The sequence below is a fragment of the Thalassophryne amazonica genome, chromosome 3, assembly GCF_902500255.1.
Source record: "Thalassophryne amazonica chromosome 3, fThaAma1.1, whole genome shotgun sequence".
Lineage (NCBI taxonomy): Eukaryota > Metazoa > Chordata > Actinopteri > Batrachoidiformes > Batrachoididae > Thalassophryne > Thalassophryne amazonica.
Window position 1 is genome coordinate 12,755,326 of NC_047105.1, and position 19,025 is coordinate 12,774,350.

The following is a 19,025-nucleotide window of genomic DNA, read 5'->3' on the forward strand; positions in this document are numbered from 1 at the left end:
ACGGGAAACCTCTTAAAAGACTAAAATCACTATTAGATTTTGCAAGACTAGCTTGAACAAATAGTTTCAGTGATAATCATTATCTAGTCGCCTGTGAGGTCACAAAAATCAACGCACAGAAAAAAAAAACCAAACACCACAAACCTGTTTTCAACGTTGAGACCGGGAAAGTGCTGCTCCACATACTTCTTGATCAAAATGTAAGATGCCTCTTTGGGCTCACAGAGCCGAGTGATGATGAGGGGCAGAGCATCTCCCAGAGACTCCACTGGAGCTTTCTGAAACACCAGTTACACACACACGTACCTCAGTGATTACCCACACACATAGGATGAACACCACTTCATCCATTAAGCGCCTGGGCCTTTATCCACAAAGTATCCCAAGGCTAAAAATATCCCCTAGTGATGTTATTCTTGGAAAAATCTTAGAACTCCTTGAATTCTTAGACATTTCTTAGAATTTTCCCTTGGTAAGATAAAAGTTGTTCACAAAGCACCATAGGCCTTAAGAGAGCTCCTAAGGTGCCAAACTGTTAAGAGTACACTGTAAACCTGAATGTTCAAATGAATTAAATAAATCAGAATCGCCTTTATTGTCATTGTAATTTGCATTGCAACGAGATTTGAGTGCAACTCCAAAAGGTGCTTTCCGTGGTGCAAGTAATTTTTAACGAAATAAAAGATAGTGACATTTAACGATAAATTATTCAGAGTATATGTACAACTAAATAAACATAAAATAAAATAAAATGTGGACCAAGTAAAACGTAAAACGAGAATTATATACAACTGTGGAAACATATTGCACGGGAAAATTGCACATGGTTTACAGATATTGCACAAGAAACTTGAAAGGTGCGGATTAGAGTGGTTTGTTATTGCTCAGAGCAGTGATCGCTCTGAGGAGAAAGCTGTCCCTGAGTCTGTTTGTTCTAGTTTTGATTGACCTATACCGTCGGCCGGAGGGTAGTAGGTCAGACAGGTGGTTGCTGGGGTGGGATGTGTCTTTGCTGATGCTGGCAGCTCTGCTGAGGTAGCGAGAGCTGGCAATGTCTTCCAGGCTGGGCAGAGAGCAACCAGTGATCCCCTGGGCCATTTTGATCACCCTCTGCAGCGCTCTGTCTGCTGCTGAGCACCCCCCGTACCACACTGTGATGCAGTACGTCAGGATGCTCTTGATGGTGGCTCTGTAGAACAACACCAGCAGCTTCTCCTCCAGATTGTTTCTCCTGAACACCCTCAGGAAATGGAGTCGATGCTGGGCTTTCTTCACCACCACTGCGGTGTTGGCAGTCCAGGAGAGGCTGTCACAGAGCTGCACTCCCAGGAACCTGATGAAGCTGACCCTTTCCACACAGTCCCCTTGGATGTAGAGCGGGGCTGGGTCAGCCCTGTCCTTCCTGAAGTCTAGGATTATTTATTTTGTTTTTGTGGTGTTCAGCGGCAGGTTGTTAGCTGAACACCATGCTGTCAGTTGATTGACCTCATCTCTGTAGTCAGTCTCACCCCCCGCCCCCCGAGATGAGCCCAATCAAGGTGGACTCATCTGCAAACTTTATGATGGTGTTTGTGAGATGGGTCGGAGAGCAGTCGTGCGTGTAAAGGGTGAACAGGAGGGGGCACAGTACACAGCCTTGAGGGGAGCCGGTGCTGAGTGTGATGGTGGAGGAAAGGTGGGGGCCAAGTTTCACAGACTGTGGGCGGTTTGTGAGGAAGTCCTTGATCCACTGGCAGATGGGGGATGGAGATGCCCAGGTGTATCAGTTTCTGGACCAGAATCTCCAGGATGATGTGGTTGAAGGCTGAGCTGAAGTCCAGGAAGAGCATCCTCACATAGCTCCCCTGGTTCTCCAGGTGGCTCAGCGCGGTGTGGAGCGCTGTGGTGATAGCGTCCTCTGTGGAGCGGTTTGCCCTGTAGGCAAACTGGTGGGGGCCCAGAGTGGGATTCAGACAGGCTCTGATGTGCTGAGACCAGTCTTTCAAAGCACTTCATAACCACAGGCGTAAGTGCAACAGGCCTGTAGTCATTTATGCTCTCTACTGCTGACGTCTTTGGGACTGGAATGATGGTGGAAGAATTGAGGCACAGTGGAAATTAAGTAGTGCAAAACTCAAAGTTTTTTAAAAAAATATTCTACTTACATGGTCTTGCTTTTTCAGCAAATTAAAGTCTGAATTTTTGATAAACTTGGATTGTATATTAAGTAAGCAAAACGTCAAAGCACAACTTCATATGGTGGGTGTGGTGAAAGCAAACATGTTTATGGGGCTATGAACATATTTGAGTTGCCTTCTGCTAACTTGTTCAGGTTTACAGTGTAGGGAGGAGGACAAGTCTAGTACCTGCACTCTTTTACTATGAAACCACACTGTTGTAACACGTGCAGAATGTGGCTTGGCATTGTCTTGCTGAAATAAGCAGGGATGTCCCTGAAAAAGACTGGCCTGCCTGCAGTCCAGAGCTGTCACCCATTGAAAATGTGTGGCGCATTATGAAGCGCAAAATATGACAACGGAGACCCCAGACTGTTGAACAACTGAAGTCGTATATTAAGCAAGAATGGGAAAGAATTCCACCTACAAAGCTTCAACAATTAGTGTCCTCAGTTCCCAAACGCTTATTGAGTGTTGTTAGAAGGAAAGGTGATGTAACACAGTGGTAAATATACCACTGTCCCAGCTTTTTTGAAACATGTTGCAGGCATCCATTTCAAAATGAGCAAATATTTGCACAAACACAATAAAGTTCATCAGTTTGAACATTAAATATCTTTTCTTTGTGGTGTATTCAATTGAATATAGGTTGAAGAGGATTTGCAAATCATTGTATTGTTTTTATAAACAATACAATGGGGACTAGAAGGAGAGAGCATATCTCACCCATATTGGCCTCTCTTCACTGGCTTCCTGTTAATTCTAGAATAGAATTTAAAATTCTTCTTCTTACTTATAAGGTTTTGAATAATCAGGTCCCATCTTATCTTAGGGACCTCGTAGTACCATATCACCCCAATAGAGCGCTTCGCTCTCAGACTGCAGGCTTACTTGTAGTTCCTAGGGTTTGTAAGAGTAGAATGGGAGGCAGAGCCTTCAGCTTTCAGGCTCCTCTCCTGTGGAACCAGCTCCCAATTCAGATCAGGGAGACAGACACCCTCTCTACTTTTAAGATTAGGCTTAAACTTTCCTTTTTGCTAAAGCTTATAGTTAGGGCTGGATCAGGTGACCCTGAACCATCCCTTAGTTATGCTGCTATAGACGTAGACTGCTGGGGGTTCCCATGATGCACTGTTTCTTTCTCTTTTTGCTCTGTATGCACCACTCTGCATTTAATCATTAGTGATCGATCTCTGCTCCCCTCCACAGCATGTCTTTTTCCTGGTTCTCTCCCTCAGCCCCAACCAGTCCCAGCAGAAGACTGCCCCTCCCTGAGCCTGGTTCTGCTGGAGGTTTCTTCCTGTTAAAAGGGAGTTTTTCCTTCCCACTGTAGCCAAGTGCTTGCTCACAGGGGGTCGTTTTGACCGTTGGGGTTTTACATCATTATTGTATGGCCTTGCCTTACAATATAAAGCGCCTTGGGGCAACTGTTTGTTGTGATTTGGCGCTATATAAAAAAAATTGATTGATTGATTGATTTATACTTTACACAATGTCCCAACTTCACTAGAATTGGGGTTGTATTTATGAACTGTTTAGGTTCTTGTTATCATATTCACACTATTATTATTTTTACTTCTATTTTGTCATTGTATTTTTAAATGGACCACAATAGAAATAAGTGTTTTCGCTTTCTTGTGCCATGTGTATATCTTTAACATATTTACTATTAAACTATGTACTTGCATTGAAATTAACTCCCGCTTTTAATATAAAGGTAATCGGTATGTGAGTGAGGTACATTGAAACATATTCAAGCTGTGTAAAAATTCATTTTGCTGAGTTTCATCATCATGGCATTAAATTATTTTCACGATTACATATGCAATTACAGTTCAGGTTATATGACTGCTTGATTTTACTGCCCATTCATAATTAGCACCGCATCTGCTTTTTGTCTTTCCCATTTTGTGACAACCAATCATAGCTCTTAGACGACTGAATCACACCTAGCAACGGGGTCAACCCCTCCTCCCCACAAAGACAGAAGTTTGTCTCTTCTTTGCTCAGTTGCTCTCAGACACCTCTTGGATCGCTCTTTAAGGCCCAGTCACACGGCACTTAAAGGGCAACAAAGCCCAAACGAAACAAAAAAAAAATAAAAAATCTGGATTTTCGTTGCCATCGTTTAACCTTCACGCAGCTTCGTTCCTGCAGCTGGCACTTTGTCAGGATTTTTAAACTGTTCAAAAAAAATGTATGTAATTTCTGTCGGTATTAGAATGCAGCATCAGCAGCAGCCATCGCCTCCTGCGTGCACTTATTATTTTTTATTAAATATAATAATATGAGTGTAGGAATGACAATCCAGCCCTTCTGTACATGTGGCAACAGGTAGATGATTCAGATGATTATATAAAGAGCTGTTCTGGAAGGCAGAATTCACATTGTGGATCAGCAGCAGCTGGTAGAAATAACCGCACATGGGGAGTCAATGCGCGGCGTTCACACGCACTGATCAATTTACTGATATATTCACTTATTCTTTACACTTATATTTATTCCCCCTTTTGACATTTTTCTGTGATAAGCAATACAGTGATACAGCAGCCACCATGGCACACCAGCCTTTTTTTTTACTGAAGCAAGATGGCACACGCAGCCTGTCATCAGACAGTGAGGATTCTGACAATGAAGGAGATGATCCCTCTTTTGTTATGGATGAGGAACCAGAGCAGGAGGACCCACCGACATGCACACAGATCTCCACAGCGGGTCGGATCGCACACTTCTGTTTGCAGCTCCTCCAGGACTCAGGCACTATGAGCTCGGTCCCAGCGCCGAGTCCTGAAACGTAAAGATGCAGACACACACTGCTCCAGCTGTGGCTCAAGGCGTGTTTTCTTTTAAGTGTTGAGATCAGCGTTAACTTCGTTTTGTTCCTCTTTCGTCCCTTTTGTGCTCTTGATTCGCAGACTATTCAGTGAAAAAGCTCGTTCATCCACCTTTTCTCAAGAATTTGTGACTTTTTTCACTTTTTCCCCCTTCGTTCAGGAATCGTCGTATGCCGCGTGACCGGACTGTAAACTAAACGTGCCCTGACACTTGCATGACTTTGATCCACGCACTTGCATGCACTCCGCCATGCACGAGAGTAAGAGTAAACTCGTCTCAAACTTGTTGTAAACTGTGCACAGCTTCATGCAACTGTGCAAAGAAAATTTTGAAATGTTCAAAATCTCCATCACGCATTAATTACATGAACGTCACATGAACATTGTGCAAACAATTCAAAAACACTGCGTGAGTGCAAGTGATTGCGTCAGCGCAAAGCATCACAGCTTGTCTGAACGATAAGGAGATATCAAATGTATAATAAACATACTTTTACAGCTGCTCACAAGAAGGAATGAACATGCATTTTACCAAGCCATTACAATGGAACAACTGACCAGCTCTTTACTCTCACAAGTATCCTAGAGGGTGCCTGGGAGTATGCCCACCCAGTCTACATGTGTTTTGTGGACTTGGGAGAAGGCGTATGATCGGGAGATACTGTGGGAGGTAATGCGGGAATATGGAGTGAGTGCGTCCCTTCTCAGGGCCATCCAATCTCTGCACTCGCAAAGCGAGAGCTGTGTTCGGGTGCTCGGCAGTAAGTCGGACTCGTTTCCGTTGGAGGTTGGCCTCCGCCAGGGCTGCGCCTTGTCACCAATCCTGTTTGTGATATTCATGGACAGGATATCGAGGCGTAGTCAAGGGGAGGAGGGTTTCCAGTTTGGTGGGCTCAGGGTCTCATCACTGCTTTTTGCAGATGATGTGGTCCTGTTGGCTTCATCGGATGGTGACCAACACTCACTGGATCGGTTCGCAGCCGAGTGTAAAGCGGCTGGGATGAGGATCAGCACCTCTAAATCTGAGGCCATGGTTTTCAGCAGGAAACCGATGGATTGCCTAATCCGGGCAGGGAATACGGCCTTGCCCCAAGTGAAGAAGTTCAAGTACCTCGGGGTCTTGTTCTTGAGTGAGGGGTCAATGGACCATGAGACTGGCCGAAGAATCGGCGCAGCAGGAGCGGTATTGCATTCGATCTACGGTACTGTTGTGATGAAAAGGAAGCTGACCCAAAAGGCGAAGCTCTTGATCTACTGGTCAATCTTCGTTCCTACTCTCACCTATGGTCATGAGGGTTGGGTCATAACCGAAAGAACTAGATCATGGGTACAAGCTGCCGAAATGGGCTTCCTCAGGAGGGTGGCTGGTGTCTCCCTTAGATAGAGTGAGAAGTTCGGTCATCCGTGGGGAGCTCGGAGTCGCTGCTCCTTCGCGTTGAAAGGAGCCAGCTGAGGTGGTTCGGGCATCTGGTAAGGATGCCTCCTGGGCACCGCCCAAGGGAGGTGTTCCAGGCACACCCATCTGGGAGGAGACCCCAGGGAAGACCCAGGACTAGGTGGAGAGATTATATCTCCACACTGGACTGGGAATGCCTCGGAATCCCCCAGTCAGAGGTGGTCAATATGGCACGGGAAAGGGAAGTCTGGGGAACCCTGCTGGAGCTGTTGTCCCCGCGACCCGAACCCGGAAAAGTGTCTGAAGATGAGATGACACCAAGCCATTACAATATAATCATTACAAATAATCACCTTTTTAGATGGTTCTAAATGCATTCTCCACCTCATTCAGCACATGAGAGAGCAGGCGAGAGACAGAGAGAGAGACAGAGAAAGCGAGAGAGAGAGAGAGAGACAGCAAGAAAAAACACGCTGCTGGAGCGGCCCTCTGTGATTCCGGAAGCCATTAGAGGCATTTTCAACAGCCAACTCTGAGGAAAAAATGATTAATCTGCTACAAAATAATTATTTTATATACGCAGCATCCAGCTCACAATGCGGGGCATCCAGTGGAACAAAGCATCGCATTCAGTTGGGAACAGCAGGTGGGATCGTCACGACGATGTGCGTGCAAGTGTCAGAGCACCTTAAGATTCCTTGCAAGGAATTTTTAGGCTAAATTAGGAATTCTATGAGAGGGCTTTGAGTTGCTTCGTAAATACGGGCCCTGACTCTTAAGGAGATGCACAGACTTTCTTTGCTTTGGAAAAAGAATTCTACTCAGATCACTTTTTCCATTTGGAAAGAGTTTTTTTTTTTTTTTTAAATAAACAAAAGGTCATTTTCCATTTCCACCAGAAACGGATTAAGTACCAGGTATATGACTTCTTATTTCCACTGCAACATACCTTAGTCGCAACAGGCTGCTTTCCGATGGCAAAGGTTCCTTTAAGGCCTTGACCCTTGACCTAAGAGAGAAGGAGAAAAAGCTTAGTACTTTCCCGCATCCTTTGGCATCACATCTCTGTTTGGAACCCACAATTAAATGTTTCACGGAAGCGTTAGATTAATCTAAGACTAGCGTGTTGCCCGCAGAGATGCACAGGTTCTAGGCTGTGTAGTGTTCATAAAATAGGTAGCCGACATTTTTCAAGGGTGGTAATAAATTAAGCAAAGACTCTAAATGACTAAGTGAAAGTGCAGGAAATTAAAATGAGATGGTTTTGTGAATAATTTTATTTATCTGATTTCATGTTTTACAACTGATGAGGCTGAAATATTTCCTTTGTTCAGAGCTTGCTTGGTTACCAGGGACTGACTAATGGTGATATCCATGTCCATTGTTCACTGTTGTTACCTAGCATCCCTAATTTCTCCAACTTTCCATTTTCCTGGTGTTCATCCTTGACCCAAAATACAAATACAAATTGGTATGTTTATATACCAAATTGCAAATGTCAGCTCTCCCCAGTTTCTCCATGATCGAAGTTAAACACACACATACATAGTGTGCAGGGCTGTACAGTGCGAGCGTTTTGCTCGCATATTGCGCCTAAAATTTGAGCGAGGGGAAAAAAAAAAAAACAAAACAAAAAAAAAACGGGCGTACGTGTGTGAGAATGTATTTCAACCCTTTCATTCGCATTTTGTTCCTAAAATAAATACAGTGGTCCCTCGCTATAACGCGGTTCACCTTTCGCGGCCTCGCTGTTTCGCGGATTTTTTTAGTCCAATTTTACATGCTTTTTTTTTTACAGTGCATTGTGTTCTGCGGCCTCATCAAGCAGCCGGTCGAGACTCCGCGAAGGGAGAGCACGCGCATTGTGTTCTGCGTGTCTGTTTATAAGAATCTTCTCGCCCAGAAGAAAAAACAGCGCCAACAACTAGGGCTGTCACAATTATTACAATATTCGTCAATCGCGATTATTTTTCATATTCGCGATTACCGTGAATTATTTATTTTATCCACAAAGCATAAAACGACTCAGAATCTAAGCGTCATTGTGCTGCAGCCTTGCTCTTGTCTTAAGGCGGGACAATAACATGGAGGCTGAAGAGCGATCCGTCCTGCCGTTTGGATAAGACGGCCGATTAAAACAGTGGCCGTCTTCTTCAAAAGCCGTCTAAAATGCGGAGCTGTCGGTGTGTGTGTCTGTGCGCGCGCGCACGGAGTCAACGGGCTGCAGACTGGGAGGGAGGGGGTGCGTGAGGGAGATTCGTGAATGCAGGCGCGACACGTTACAGTCTGAGAACCATCAGTGCTCATCGAGTGCGGAACAGAGAGGATTTTAACCCGAGTGAACAAGTTAAAAAAAAGAAAAACCCAAAACGTGAAGCTGCTTTTACTTCTGTCTGAACTTTCTCTAAAGGTGTGATTCTGCCGTTACCATCCTGTTCACACCATGTGCGCGTCGTATGCTGAATTTATGAGATCATGAGATGAAATAAACGGTCAAATGGCTTTAAAAACATATTTAAAAAATGAGAATATATGAATGAACTGAGCCACAAGAAAAAAAAAAAACCTGACATGGAGAAGCTGTGGTGATGTTCAGACGTACAGATCACAAAAAGCAGGTTAGAACTCTGAACTTTAACAGCTGTTATTTTCCAAAGGATTTGTTCAATCTTGAGGTTAAAGCAGTGTTTAAGCACAAAACGTGACTGATGAGGAGAATATAAAGAAGGGGGGAAAAGAAAAAAAAAATAGACAATATATTCGTCAATCGCAATTATTTGTCTGACAATTAATCGTCTCCAGAAATTCCTAATCGTGACAGCCCTACCAACAACTACCCATAACTGTGTTCTACACTCGGAAAAAGACACCTGCAGCGAGGTGAGTGTCAGTGGAAAAAGACGTGACAGCGCAGTGGCACCAGGACGAAGAGGCGCGATCAAAGGAACTGTGAAATACTGGTCAGTCACTATTAATAATTTCTTATGTGTCCAACCTCGTACGTTGATCTTTAAAATTAAATTTGCTAGTTCTAAAAGCCATCATAATTATTTATAGGAAAATGTTCTATTTTTATTTCTCAAACAAATGTTTGGGCCTGAAAACAGGTTGGTCTTATTTTTCTACTCAGGTTTGAACTTTGAGAGTGTTTACACACAAGAGAAAAGTGAGAAAATGTTCATGTCTGATTGAGAAAAGTGTATAAAGTGTGTAGTGAGGGGTTTTACAGCTTTAAAACGTCTATAATAATTGTAAAAAAATAACGCTGGCCACTTTGTGGATTTTGCCTATCGCGGGCTATTTTAGAACGTAACTCCCGCAATAAACGAGGGACCACTGTATATCCCATAGAGAAAACCATTCCCACATCTGTACAAATCGACAAGAGTCTACAACTTAATATTTCCTTTTTTTATCCTTCCCTTGTAAAATGTGACCGAGTGGGGAAATGAAGACCTCTTGTGATGACGCGGTGACGCACAAGCTGCACTGATTCACTACGCTCTGAGTCTTGGCTTGCAACTAGCTCGTGCAGTCAGATAAGCGAGCACTAGAATAGCAGCTACATTTACAACGAAAGGTGTGTGAGGAGAGTAGAAAATGATTTTGTCGTACTTTCAAAGGAAACCCAAGGAACCAGGGGAGGGAACCTGGGGAGATGAGGAAAATGGTGAGGAGGATCAGGAGGAGAGGGCAACAGGCAGTGAAACTAGAACTACTAGCAAAGTTCCTAAATTCAGATCAGACTGGGTTAAGATCTTTCCGTGGCTAGTGCATGAGTATAGCATGATGTTTTGCAAATAAAAATAATAGAAATACACAGCAAAAAGTAATGGACAAAAGCAATGATGTAAATAACGATAGAAAAAGAAGTAAAAAACAATGAAATAAATACAACAATAGAATCATATAAAATGTGCATGTGTGTGGAAAAGGTACTCTGTACAGTATGTGTCTTTGCGTTAATAATAAAATTGTATCAAGAAATTTCACAGTGCTCCTAAATTTTTATCTGTGCTCCTAAATTTTTTCATTTAGGAGCACCTGTGCACCTAGTGAAAAAGCTAAGCGTACAGCCCTGCACAGAGGCCACTTCACTTTTAATATATAGATTCCCAGGTGACCTTATCAAATTTGCAGCCAGGTCCACAAGTATTTGGACAGCAACCCTTATTATGGACTCTAATAAAATAAAAATGGCTATAATCGCTAAATGACAAATGCAACATTTTATGAATCCCTTTGAATTAAATGTGTAACTCTACATTACAAGCACATTAACCATTGGGCCATGCTGCAGACAAATTACAAAACACATGGATGCTTAGGAGAAAAAAAAAAAAAAAAAAAAAAAAAAAAAGGACAGCAATGTGATTCATCTATAATTTTCAAGACAGCAAAAGTTACCCCGAATGCTGTAGGCATTTGGAAAACTAAAGGGGGGGGGGGGGTATTGAGAATATAAGTGCCCTGTGGTGCATTCTTTGGACTAAATTTGGACCTGAAACAACTGTTAAATTTCTCTTGTGATCTCATGCAGGATGGCACAACATGTGGCTTTTGAATGCATGTTGTAGGAGCATGTACAGAATATAACAACAGTTTACAAATATAGCTAAATCTTGATGAAAATTGCACAAATACTTTTACAATGTGTTTATGATGTGTAAAAGAATAAAAAGAAACACAAAGAAACACACAAAGACGTTGAAATTGTGTGTATGTGTGTCATTGGGGGGGGGGGTAGCTATTCATTTGTTCTCTGAGGGGGGGCTCACTCTCCCACACTTTGAAAACCCCTGATGTAAGTGATAATGTGCAAATTTCTTCAGTAAGTAACATTCATTATGTATATTACGTACTGAAAACATTTGCATTTATTAACCTCGCACATCTGTCCAGAACATGGTGGAGAGTCCAGCAGGCGCTGTGTTGGTGGGGGAGCAAAGGGGAGAAGTCAGTGCTTTTAAGTGCTGCATGTCCGCGACAGGGAGAGAAACAGGTGAAAGTGTGCCCATGCATAAGAGATAAGCAACTCCAGGCGACCTTGTTGACCCCTAGCAAGATACATGGCTGCGAGGACAGATGCGTAATCCAGTGAGTAAAGTCTCGAAAAGAACAGAGTTGCGGGTCTGTCCTTTAGCAGACAGGAGCAAGAGTCAGATTTAGTCCCCTGTGTGACAGGGACAGGTGCTGCTGGAGGTGAGCTCGCTTAAGGAGTAAACTGCAAGCTGGAGATGGGAGCTCTGGGGGCGCAGGGCAATGCAAGGCAGCGTGCCAGCGTGTGTCATGGCTGTGCAGCCACGCTTGCTCCTGTGGGTGACACGGACTGTGTCAGTGTCTGACAGCTGCACTTTGCACCTGATTTTCTGGATTTCTCAGCCGCTAGTTACCACCTGGATGCTGCAGTTCTTCGTGCGCCCTCCTGTCTCTGTCCTCTCCTGTTGGAGAGGACAGAGACAGGCGCACGGTTTTGACACTTTTATCCGCTGATTTTTTTTGGTGCCCCCCAGGGAGTTGGTGCCCAACGTGCAGTGGATGATGAGCATGTGTGGAATGGCGGCACTGCCTGCGACTCACACAAGGAAACAGAGAACCGCCATGAACATTTCCAGAAAACGCCCTCGCAAATGCTGTTTGTAATTAGTGGCCAACAGTCACAGTCCAGTGAGATGCTACCATAATTAAGCCGCAATTCGCAAAAGGTGAACAGTATATACATTCATCCTAACTGTCAAACATTACTTTTTTAATCTCACATCAGTGAATGTTGTTAGAATATTACACGAGTTGGCTGAAAAGTTCTGCCTCCTACGCAATTGTTTCAACAAGCAAGATACACATATGAATCACATATCTGCTCAAAACTCTGGAATGTTCTCTATCAGACAGTGTCATTAGTTTTGCATGAAGTCACCTTCCATTTCCACACAATGGTGAAGAAAATCAGGCGTCTTCTGTCAGCATAAGTGACGCGGAGCTTGTTGCTCGTCTGTGTCATGTATGAAAGTGTCCCTTCAGCTTCAATTCGGGAAAAAAGACAGGTCTTGACATATGGACTGTTGGGCAGATGTGGAGAAAGCTTGTAAAACTTGGCCTCTGCAATGCATCCTGTGCTTGCTGACCCATGTGTGGATGAGCATAGTCATGCTGAAGAATTGCACAACTATGCAGGTAGCTTTTGCTGACTCTTCACATAGAGCCGAGTTGAAAGTGTGGCCATATTCCCAAAATTCTGTGAGGACTATGCCATCGCAGTCCCAAAGAAAAAGAGTCAAGACTTTTCCCACTGAAGAGATGACGACTTTGAATTTGTCCACTCCCTCAAACTCCTCACCCACCTTCTAACTGTACTGATGCCCACACAGACATTGCCATAGACATCGCAACACCACCAACAAATGCTGACATGTGCACAACCAACCATCCGCCGTGAGAAAGTCATCAACAGCAAGTTGCTTTAAATGCACGTCCATGTACGTCGCCATTTTTTTTTTTTTTACAGACTACTTACTGCAAACGAAAACCATTTGGTGCAGCAATAACAGAAGGATTATTCTCGTAACAGTTTCGCTTTGTATCTGGCTGTTACTTACATAATCGTATTGGACCCTCATAACTCTTTCATACAAATAAGAAATAACCTACGGACTACGCCTTCTTCAGCTCAATAACATTTAAAATAATGCTCCATATTTTCCTCACCATTGCACTGAGGTTCAACACAAATTTGGCCGCATCTATGTTGTACGTTCGCACGCCGCCTCTCACACAAACATTTCTTTGTACATCAACACTGAAAACAAATTCAGCTTTGCGTTTCCTCGCAGATAAACAGATGTATTTACTTGTTTGATGGTTCCTTTCTCCAAGTGTTTCTTCAGTGCTTTCTTGATGAAGAATTTCTTCTTGTTTAGTTCCACGCCGGGGTTATTTTTCACAATATATTTCAGGACAGACTGGTAGGAAAGCCCTGACTTTTCATTGCAAGACTGCAAACAAGAAGAAAAATAAATGTTGCACAGATGGTTAACGAGGTCTTTGCACAAGAACACGACTGTGAGCCTTTCTTCAGAGCGTTTACACACCATAATAGCTTCGATGAGCATATTGTCCACTTTGTTCTGAGTGCCTGCAAAGTTGGTAACAGGGATCTTTCTGTTCGTAGTGACGCTAGCCCATGCAGGAATTGTCCTTTTCACCTTCTTGGCTTTTTTCTTGGACTTGTAGCCATCTTTCAACCTAACGCCAAAAGGAGTGAAATACAATGATCAACGAGGCGGGTCATTTCTTTCAAAGCGATATTTCACTGTGATTGTTGTCACCCTTATCTTTATCGCATCCTCACCTTAGTAGGAGAACATAGCAGTGTGTTGCACACTGTCCAGCGGCGCAGTCCTTGCATTTCTCACTTTGTCCGTTTGTCACCGCCGGGAAAGACAAAACGAAGTTTCAGAACATCTGGCTTTACTGATCATCACAGTAATTTGACCCTAACTACAGCACTATGCTAGCATACTATGTGAAGAACGTTTGTGTGTTTTTTTAACGCATAATTAGCAATGTGTTGACATCTTGTTGTCAAGCTATAAGGAGAAATTGAGGTTGAGCTCATCATTGCGTTAGTGTGGACATACAAGCTTGGAAACGATGATAGTTCATCACAATACAAATAACACTTTCTGTTTACACGGAGTTTGCACAGGTAGCGCAAACAAAGGTTAGCTTTAATAAACCTGTAAGAACTTGATATAACCCGCAGCTGAATAAAACTACAAAAAGGATCACAGCTACTGTTATTACATTTGTTTAAATGATTAAAATCGTAAGGTTGGTTTAGTTTATGCTACCATACTGCGGTGGGTTAAAAGGCACTGTGGTTAGTCTAATATCAGTTTCAAAACGTTTTTTCAACACAGCAGAGACCAGAATTTTTAAAACATATACAGGAAATAAACCACCGCCACGGTGTAAACAACTGTAGCTCAATAAATGTGCTAACTGCTATAGTTAGCTGCTACATGCTCTACCTTTGTTAATAACATGATACATGCGTTTGGACATCGACAAACTGCAAAAATTTAGGCCTAAAAACAACTCATTTTAAACGCTTTTGACCTTACCCACGAGCGAGGTGTAGTTAGAATACGGCACCCAAAGAGTCCTTGAAGAAGCACTTGGGCTAATTCTATTCAACACAACCTAATTCTCAGCAAGAGGGACGGACAGCGCCCCCTTTCCAGAGGGAGGAGCAACAAGCAGGAGCTCCTTTCCATTTCAAGCAACAGAGACAGAAAAAGATCATTTCTTAGAGATGCCATTTTGGTTTTAGCAACGTCTTGGCCACAAATGTGTGTTATTAGGACGCCTATGATGCAATTTCACTCTAAATCTGTTACGCGAGGACGGTAACGTTAATAACTGGAACTACTGGCTGTGACAGATCACAGCTTTTGGAAATGTAGCACTGCAACCGTGAGAAAGTCAATCTACTGTCATCCAGCAGAGGTAAGGATAATAAAAACAGATAAAAGTGCCATCAGAGTGAAATATCGCAGTGTTCATTCTGAAAGTCGCACATTAGGCCCTGTGGCGATGTGAAACTCACTCCTTCTCCGCGTCGTCTCCATCCTTCTTTGCTTCTTCGTCGTTCTTCTCTCCGTTCTGCTCGGGCTCGGCGTCCCCTGAGGATTCGCCCTTCTCTCCCTTGCCCGCGGCCGCAGAAGAGGCGGCATGCTCCTCATCGGCCGAAGGCGTCTCCTCTGTGGCGGTATCAGGCTCTGAGGAGAAGACGAGGATCATCAGCTTTGTCATTTTAGCTGGACAGCTCTGTGGATCTTTTCCAACACAGAGTTTTCATTCTATAACCTCAAACTGATTAACACATCTGCTGACAATAAACTTGAAATTATATATAAACACACACACACAGAGAGAGAGAGAGAGAGAGAGCGAGCGCGAGAGAACATCACGTTGGTGCAGAAAACATTTTACCATCACCAAGTCATTTCTGAAAGTTCGTATTCTTCTTTAACGTACATATCTTTGAAATGAAATGGCAAATGAGGCAATTATTCAAAACTAGAGCTCTTTGGTGAAATTCTATTGTACTATTCTATTAACTGTAAATGCTTTGAGTACACACTGCTGTGAGACATGGCGACCAAACTGTTGCTCATAGTAGTAAATGAATAAAGAATTGCTGCTGTCTGAAAAGCTCAGAATTAGTACAGTCACTTGCCCAGTTCCGGATCACTGCTGTAGTATTTGCGCCGCTGTTTCTCTTAATCAGCGCAAATAAGCCAATACTTGGTACCAATGGAAAGACTGATGTTTTGTCTACAAACGACCACAAACTCGACTGGATCCAGCCAACCTTGTGAACAGCAGAGGAATCAAAACATCCCGGTGTCTGTGGTGTGTGCGCTTTTTCTGACTCACTCATTCCTGCAAGTTTGAAAGTAACGATCTCTAAAACGTAGCAAAGGTGAGTTAGCCATTCTGTGTTTTTGGTTTTAGAGTGGGAAAATACTTACTTACTTGGGTAGAAAATGTCAACGTGTTATGTCTTGCTGTTTAATTGCTACACGTATTTATCTCCATCGCGAAAATTTGCCGGTTGTGGATCACTGAAGCAGTAGCCTCGTGTCTGTACTTGTGAGCCTTGTGGACTTTGGGGGTCATCTCAACATCATGAATGGGCATGAATGTGGGGGCTTTTACTTTTTAATTTGGGAGAAATCTCACCTCCACACTTCATTTTTTGCTCATAAAAACTATAACAGTGCCTTTCGAAACTAATACATTCTCATTTAATAAGTATAATTTATATCATTTTGTGTTCAAAACACATTCTCAGGCACAGTGTGTATCATTCTGCATTAGAAGGGCTCCAGCCAGATGCCAGGAATGCCCCCAAAGTGACACAGTGTCGTGATCCAGAACCGGCAAAGTGATCCATTTCCGGCAAATACAACCCCTGGCAAAAATTATGGAATCACCGGCCTCGGAGGATGTTCATTCAGTTGTTTCATTTTGTAGAAAAAAAGCAGATCACAGACATGACACAAAACTAAAGTCATTTCAAATGGCAACTTTCTGGCTTTAAGAAACACTATAAGAAATCAAGAAAAAAGATTGTGGCAGTCAGTAATGGTTACTTTTTTAGACCAAGCAGAGGAAGAAAAAAATGGACTCACTCAATTCTGAGGAATAAATTATGGAATCACCCTGTAAATTTTCATCCCCAAAACTAACACCTGCATCATATCAGATCTGCTCGTTAGTCTGCATCTAAAAAGGAGTGAACACACCTTGGAGAACTGTTGCACCAAGTGGACTGACTTGAATCATGGCTCCAACACGAGATATGTCAATTGAAACAAAGGAGAGGATTATCAAACTCTTAAAAGAGAGTAAATCATCATGCAATGCTGCAAAAGATGTTGGTTGTTCACAGTCAGCTGTGTCTAAACTCTGGACCAAATACAAACAACATGGGAAGGTTGTTAAAGGCAAACATACTGGTAGACCAAGGAAGACATCAAAGCGTCAAAACAGAAAACTTAAAGCAATATGTCTCAAAAATCGAAAAATGCACAACAAAACAAATGAACGAATGGGAGGAAACTGGAGTCAACGTCTGTGACCGAACTGTAAGAAACCACCTAATGGAAATGGGATTTACATACAGAAAAGCTAAACAAAAGCCATCATTAACACCTAAACAGAAAAAAAACAAGGTTACAATGGGCTAAGGAAAAGCAATCGTGGACTGTGGATGAAAGTCATATTCAGTGATGAATCTCGAATCTGCATTGGGCAAGGTGATGATGCTGGAACTTTTGTTTGGTGCCATTCCAATGAGATTTATAAAGATGACTGCCTGAAGAGAACATGTAAATTTCCACAGTCATTGATGATATGGGGTTGCATGTCAGGTAAAGGCACTGGGGAGATGGCTGTCATTACATCATCAATAAATGCACAAGTTTACGTTGATATTTTGGACAATTGAAAGGATGTTTGGGGATGATGAAATCATTTTTCAAGATGATAATGCATCTTGCCATAGAGCAAAAACATTCCTTGCAAGAAGACACATAGGGTCAATGTCATGGCACAGGGTCAATGTCAACGAGCAGATCTGATTTGATGCAGGTGTTAGTTTTGGGGATGAAAATTTACAGGGTGATTCCATAATTTTTTCCTCAGAATTGAGTGAGTCCATATTTTTTTCCTCTGCTTGGTCTAAAAAAGTAACCGTTACTGACTGCCACAATCTTTTTTCTTGATTTCTTATAGTGTTTCTTAAAGCCAGAAAGTTGCCATTTGAAATGACTTTAGTTTTGTGTCATGTCTGTGATCTGCTTTTTTTCTACAAAATTAAACAACTGAATGAACATCCTCCGAGGCCGGTGATTCCATAATTTTTGCCAGGGGTTGTATTTGCGCCACACATAATGTGGCTTCACACTTTAAGTAGAAGGGCTACACCATCCTGACTTTTTCAGCTAGATAACATCCAAATACCCAATACAACAATACACAATTAAAGGACATTCAGTTGCATTATGGCTCTGTATAGCGGGACTTTAAACAAGGTGATCCGGAACTGGGCAACTGTCTGTATTTCACAGGGAATCTTTGTTTACGTGATGCGACTTTAAGATCCCTACTCATTTTCTACCATCGACATTAACACTTGTCTGATTGTCCGGGACAAGTGTAAAATGTGATCGGACAAGTAATAGCTCTAAATCATTGTCCGACCGGACAAGTGGCATTTTTTGTTTTGGTTTAAAACGTTCAAATTCTTCTCGCACTTCGCGAGAAAGCGTCTTCGGTTTTTCCTGCCACTCTCCACGCAGCGGACAATCGGAAAACATGATAACACAGAGTTCTCCCCAGGCAATGGCACAACGGCGCCGCGCCCCAGTGTTCTGACAGCGCCATCACACTCTGCCGTGCTATCAAGTAGTTTTGTTAACCGCCCCTCCCCCGCAGACAGAGAGCTCAGCAGCGCTGCAGCGGAAAAAAACTCAAAGTCTTCAGATAAAACGAGCTTCTTCTGCTTGTATAGCTCCAGAAATTCATTTATAGGCTTTATTTTACAGTTGAAAGCCTTCATGTTTCCAAAATTTACTCAAATACGGTCTGAGAGTGACGAGACTCTCGTTCCCTCAGAGAGAAAGAAGAGAGGAGAAAGAGAAAGGAGAGCGAGGGAGAGAGAAAGAAGAGAGAGGGAGAGAGAAAAAGAGGAGAGAGAGAAAGAAGAGAGGGAGGAGAGAGAGAGAAGAGAGGGAGGAGAGACAGAGAGAGAGAAGAGAGACAGAGAGAAAGGAGAGAGGAGAGAAAGAGAAAGAAGAGGGAGAGAAAGGAGAGAGGGAGAGAGAGAGAAAGAAGAGAGAGGGAGAGAGAGAAAGAGAGGGAGAGAAAAAAGAGAGAAAGAGGGAGAGAGGGAGGCGTTATTAGACGTAAAAAAGCAGCGAAACAATTTTAATAAACGATCCTCTTCACCACACAGCCTCAGTGAAACAGTAAAGTGTGAAAAACTGATTCAGAAATTTTTTTTTTTCATCCAGCATTCATCTTTAAAAGAGCAGATTTACTCCTTTACTTCTTCCAGAACTATTTTTT

At 42.9% G+C, this 19,025-nt stretch overlaps 1 protein-coding gene across 2 annotated transcripts in view; it reads right to left on the bottom strand.

The window, feature by feature from the left end:
• hp1bp3 (heterochromatin protein 1, binding protein 3) overlaps window positions 1-19,025 on the bottom strand; it is a 48,174-nt gene that overhangs the window by 15,069 nt on the left and 14,080 nt on the right. Inside the window, exons 3-8 of one of the 2 annotated variants that reach the window (XM_034165856.1) lie at window positions 14,995-15,166; window positions 13,735-13,797; window positions 13,475-13,628; window positions 13,235-13,378; window positions 7,336-7,395; window positions 145-278 (exon numbers count right to left, since the gene is read on the bottom strand). In XM_034165856.1, coding sequence (XP_034021747.1) covers window positions 145-278; window positions 7,336-7,395; window positions 13,235-13,378; window positions 13,475-13,628; window positions 13,735-13,797; window positions 14,995-15,166 — 727 coding nt within the window. The remainder of the gene's footprint in view (window positions 1-144; window positions 279-7,335; window positions 7,396-13,234; window positions 13,379-13,474; window positions 13,629-13,734; window positions 13,798-14,994; window positions 15,167-19,025) is intronic. The other variant, XM_034165857.1, reaches the window with a different exon arrangement.